The 5,855-nt window shown below is 33.7% G+C and overlaps 1 protein-coding gene across 1 annotated transcript; it reads right to left on the bottom strand.

The window, feature by feature from the left end:
• Positions 1-1,990: 1,990 nt before the first annotated feature.
• LOC123551527 (baculoviral IAP repeat-containing protein 3-like) lies at positions 1,991-5,043 on the bottom strand. The gene is made up of 5 exons (XM_053541022.1): positions 4,207-5,043; positions 3,802-3,995; positions 3,409-3,547; positions 2,939-3,151; positions 1,991-2,436 (listed from the first exon to the last, which is right to left on the bottom strand). The coding sequence occupies exons 1-5, from the start codon at positions 4,970-4,972 to the stop codon at positions 2,240-2,242; spliced, it is 1,509 nt and encodes a 502-aa protein (XP_053396997.1). The 5' UTR covers positions 4,973-5,043; the 3' UTR covers positions 1,991-2,239.
• Positions 5,044-5,855: the final 812 nt, after the last annotated feature.

The raw sequence follows: 5,855 nt of genomic DNA, 5'->3' as shown, positions 1-5,855 counted from the left end.
GAAAATGCCAAATCCTGAATTATAGAGGATTTTAACCTCATGAATAAGTAGGTGTAGTCAGAAATCCTCTACTGATAAGCCTCCAGTGATAAACGTTAAACTTCGGAGATCAACAATTATAGTAAAGGTAGATTATATTTGACAGAAGTCTCAGTAAAGTTAAAAAAAAACCAATCAGTAAAATAAAAAAGATTATGTCACAATTGTTCACCACACCTAGTATATTTTACTTGATATTGCAACTGTAGTTTTTTTTTTCATTCACTATTTTTTTTTACAATCATCTTTAATATATTACATTATTACTTTTACACTTTATTTACTGTAAAAGAAGTCACATATTACCATTCAATAAACTAATTTCGAACTCATTTATCATATAGATATCAAAGTTCCTTAATGCTTTAAAAGTTAATGTTAAAATCAGATGAAACAGCATTCTAAACAAATGATATGCCTAATTACATGTCTAGAAAACTCAGTGCTGCATGAACTTTCACAGTTAAAGTCAGAAAGGAGGTATTAGTAAAAAAAATAGTATATTCAGTAAAATATCCTAGTATGTTCATCAATATTCTATTAAAGAAACTTGAGAAGTATCGGAAATAGGATTTAACAAGAAATTTAAATATTTCATGGTTTTTTGTTGTTGTTTTTGTCTTTTTTGCGGAAACAAATTAAAGAATGGCATTTGAGCCTTTAAGACATACACTTGTCAGAGACGACTAACCATAGAAACCTATGGTAAAACACAGTGCTAACGCGTCAGCTGGATAATGGCGCTTAGTAACTATAATGCAAAACATGAAAATAACTGAAATATTAAGTCTATAAATAGTTAAAACTCTAAATATAGCCCAAGGAAATTCCCAATATGATACGTACTTGCATGATTGAGTAAAAATCTATAAATAGATAACACTAAATATAGCGTAAGGAAATCCAATATGATGCATACTTGTTGAATAGTATTGTACAATTTATTTGACCTGTCAAAACGTGTTCCCGGCTTTCATTATATTCTGTTCACGCTTTTACAAGATTAAAATATCAAAGCCAGAAACATGCTTTGACAGGTCAATTAAATAGTACAATAAGCGAACACGTGGCAGTTGAGTTATAAACACATGTTTATTACAGTTGGATTTCTAGGTCATACGTGTTTACATGTTTACAAACCAAAATTTCTCTACTTACAAAATGACCTTTCAACTGTTTGATTATGTTTTGTTTTCGCTTGAGCTCACGTTTTTCTTACAAAAGACACACTAAAATATGAAACCCCGAGTTTAGGTTACAACGTTAATAAACATGATGTTTACGAATATCGTCGCTACAATAATATGTTAGAAAATAAAACGTGATTTTTTTTCTTGGTAAGAAATTGGTTCACTCATATTTATTAATCCATACCCTGCTAAATTTCTATAATGAATTTTAACTTGCCTATCTTTCAATTTAGACTGTACAATTAACCGTTGAAAGGGGTACTTTAAAAAAATGGCGAACAGTGTAGATCATGATTGGACTGCATGGGGATGTGCAGACTGATCTACACTGGTCGCAAAGGAAGAATCTATCGTGTCCAGCATGATAAACGTGTTAAATTTATACTTGGCTGGTCAAACTTGCCACGTCAGTAGGCTTTGATGCACCGGATCTCGCATTTCCAAAGCTCATGTATATGAGAAATTTACATGATCACCCGGATTTGCAAATTGGCGCAGATATAAACTTTATCTTGTATAATTTGAGTACTTTTCCGAAAATACACCCACTTGCGAACTTACGCTAAATAGTTGCAAACCAAAACCTCAAACCGCGGAAATCCGCTCAATTGTAGCGACATCGTGTTCTTTTCCTCCTTTCAGTACTGTTTTGTGGAAATACTGCGTCCTGCATGTATTTTTCTTGTCTATTTGGTTGTCAGCCGATGATGCTGTTAAATAGGCATTAGCTCTTGACCAACTTTAAAGAAAACAAGTGTACATTCTTCTGTAAATCTGATTCTTTATTTATAGCGACAATCAATATGTATACAATAGAACTAAATTACATGACACGTTTACTCAATAAATAGATTAACAAATAAAATGGATGGAAGTAACCGGTAATTTTTCATATTAGCTGCCTTTAGTTGTATAAAAATAAAGTCTTTAAACACAATAATGATCTCTCAGAATGTTGAACACGTCTGTTATAATGCCCTCAGTTATTTTGTCCTCTGCACTACGACGACTCAAGCTTGGTACACCCTGACTGTACCTTGCACTACTGTTCTACAAATTGCACATTTTCTCAAATTTTTTGAACATTCTACACAAGAAGTCAGATGTCCACACGGAAGAAATGCAACACAGGCTTCATTGTCCAAGCAAATCTTGCACGTTATAAGATCCTTTAGTCTACGGTTTTCTTCAAGTAGCCTTTGTTTTTCTAAAAAAAAAAGATTAATGACAATTTAAAAAAAACGCTTGTTCAGTGTCAATGGAAAGAGATATGTTGGCTATAATTATGAATAGAAATCAACAGATTAGCATGTGAAAAAGAGAAGACAATTACTAGTACTTAAAACAAATGACACGGAAATTAATGAGCCGCGCCATGAGAAAACCAACGGTTTGGTCAGGATCCATGCTGTTCGCTAACAGTTTCTCCAATTCCAATAGGCTTTAAAAGCGAACAGCATGGATCCTGACCAGACTGCGCGGATGCGCAGGCTGGTCTGGATCCAGGCTGGTCGCAAACCCACTATGTTGGTTTTCTCATAGCGCGGCTCAATTGTTTTTCATTATTTATTAACTGTTGGTATTTTTAACAGCAGTTTACCATATTCAAGAAATATTCTCTTGTAGTATCAGTACAATATAAAGTTTCCAAAGATTGTTTTGCAAAGAATGGATTACTAGTTGAAGATAAAACAGTTTATTACATTTACCTGATTTGTGTTTTGGACCATTTGTACTTGTTTGTGCTTCTGTCACGTTTCTGACAGAATTGTGTGGTTTCTCTTTTCTATCTTCGGAATAAGTTTGGTTTACGTGTTCTGATGTTTCGTTGTTTCCTCTGGCTGAAAGCTGTTGCGCAGGGCTTTTAGTGTTTGTTTCTAGCAAGTATTCCATGATAAACTGAGCTTTCATTTGAGTTGAACCTGAAACAAAAAATACTCAACTTAAGTATGTGCAAAATTTGTAATTACATAAACTGTCCACTAAAAGATGTAATTAAATATCATTCTATCAACCACATTAGCCTTGAATCTCTGAAAAATACTAAAAAAGTCATTAACTAAAATTAAAAATAATATCATTAATGATGAAATAAAACGATATATCAAAATCTTGATAAAGACAGAGAAAGGGGGAAACTACTCCGTATATCGGGATCAAGTATTTAACCAGTACCTACCGTATTTTCGTCTTGCAAACAGAACACCATTTTCAACGTCTTCTTGTCTATATCCCGCGGATAACACACATTTGGCTGCAGCACTGTTAACGTTTTCTATCAACCAGTCATCGGGAATATTTTCTTGATCCAGCTGTGACTAAAAATTAAAATTGAAATTTAGTACCATGACAAATCATTAATATTTTGTTAATACATTTTGAGATTTTTTTTTCTAGAAATGGGAATTAATAACAATAATCTTATTACCTTTCCTTATACAGTAGTAATAATATAAAATATTTTAGAATTTGATATTTTTCTTTGTGTTCTTTTTTAGATAAAGAATCATGAAAAACTGTTTAGGTTATTACCGATAGATGTAGAGAGAATTAAAACTGATATAATTTTTACCTCTTTATCATAAACTGCGACATGATCACCATTTACTGCAGCACTACAAATGTTTACAAATAATTGTCCTTTGCACAGTTTGACATATGCACAATTGGGAGACCACCTTGCATGTTCGACCCACGGATTGTCGCCTTGTTGCCAGTTTTTCATTCCCACACTACAGAAAAAACATCTCACACAATCTTGCAAACCTGAAAGACAAAATAATTATAGTGTTAAATGCAAATCAAAAAGCAAAGTTTGCTGCTGGGATAAATAAAACTTACTTAATCATTATTGTTTAAATATAGAACATTTCTGTTTTATTTCTTTGTGTCTTGTTTATGCGTTAAAATACCTTTAATTCAGAGATAATTTGATATTTTAGCATGGCTTAGACATATTTCGAAAATGGTTACAAACCTGCAGAGTAAAATCCTGCTTTAGCTAAATCTGCTGGATCCAATCGATGCTGCTCTGGCCATTGGGAAAATGATGCTTGCCGTTTACTTAACAGAGCGTAGTCTGAATGTTTAGGTCTGGAACCATTAATTCCTGGATAAAGTTCTATCTCTCCGTTCAGTTGCGTAGAAACGGTCTTCAGTCCAATGTCATGTTTTCGATTTGTAGATGAATGATTTACACATTGGTTTTCAAGAAAAGCATGCTGAGTCGAAATCCTGCTTAAACACACATTTCTCTTTTCTTCGTATTTTTCGCTTGATTGTCCAGCAGTATGTGTAGATGGAACATAGTTACCCGTACCATTTTCAGAGTTTGCTTTTTTAGAATGTTCAAACTGTGTTTCACTCAATGATTTCCCACACTCTGATTTAAAATAAGAGCTTTTTGAACAATTTGGTACACTTTTTAATGTGTTATCTCCATGAATTGCAGTGTTGGTAGTATCCCCGCCACATATATACCTGCAATGCGGGGAAAGCCGCCGGTGAACTTCAAGTACGGTCTCGTCCTCAGTCCAATCATCATTTCTCAGTCCACAAAAATAGCATACAGCTTCTTCTCCTGAGCCAGTGTAATAAAATCCTGCATTTGCCAGTCTCAATGTATTCGCAGCTGAGTCTGCAGGAAACGCCTTAAATGACCCTAACCTCGACCACTCGTTATTCATAACAGCGTCTTGGGTAAAATACTTCTCACGTGCAAATTCCCTAGGCAAACATTCCATTTTAAGATATAAAGTTTTTGTTTATTAATTTATCAATGTATTCTGAACCAGCCCGCTTATGATCTGATCACTTGATGTAGTTATGTAGTTTATAACTTTATATACAATATACTATCGGAAAATCCTCCCAGTCTAAAAATAGAGCATTCTATAAATAGTAGTAACCGTACAAAAATAAGTTAGCTGGAATCTCAAAGTATTTATTTTTGGCCGATTGTGAAACAAGTTCTACTATATATTAATCACTCCCAGTTTCCCGCCAAGCATGGGAGCTACTGGTATCATTTTTAGGCTGGCGATATTCGCCAGACTATTATAACCATATATCGAGTTTCCACAAAGTTTAACAAGTGCTGAGACTGACAACACAATATATAATTTCAAGTCCGCCACGTTTATCAGTTTTGCCATAGAGTTGTATAAAGATAGTTACCTGATTCAATAGATCTAGATCTGTTTGCTCAAACACGTTATAATAATGTTTTATTTTTCTAACGGTATATACTTGAAAGATAACATTAGGAAATATTACATAATGATGGTAAATTATTTCGCCTCTATGAATGAAATGTCCGTATCAATGGAACTTTTTCGTAACTCAACGTTGCCCACTTCGTTATGGATTATGACCCCGGTCTATATGTAGCTAATTAAACAAACGCTGTTTCCATGAAACAATCGTCGATATGAGTTATACTGCGCATTATTCGACGACCTGACATAACGTGGAAAATAAGTAATATGAAATAAATATAAATTAAAATGAACTTATAGTGATATGAGTTGTCAGGTCTTATATTTAAGAATCTATTCTTTCAGATCATTTGCTATAGGTACTACGGGATGTAATCGCGGCGGAAATTGCCACAGTAACGTGAGAAGA

This window comes from Mercenaria mercenaria, chromosome 4 (assembly GCF_021730395.1).
Source record: "Mercenaria mercenaria strain notata chromosome 4, MADL_Memer_1, whole genome shotgun sequence".
NCBI classification, from domain to species: domain Eukaryota; kingdom Metazoa; phylum Mollusca; class Bivalvia; order Venerida; family Veneridae; genus Mercenaria; species Mercenaria mercenaria.
This window is presented reverse-complemented; position numbering and strand designations above follow the sequence as displayed.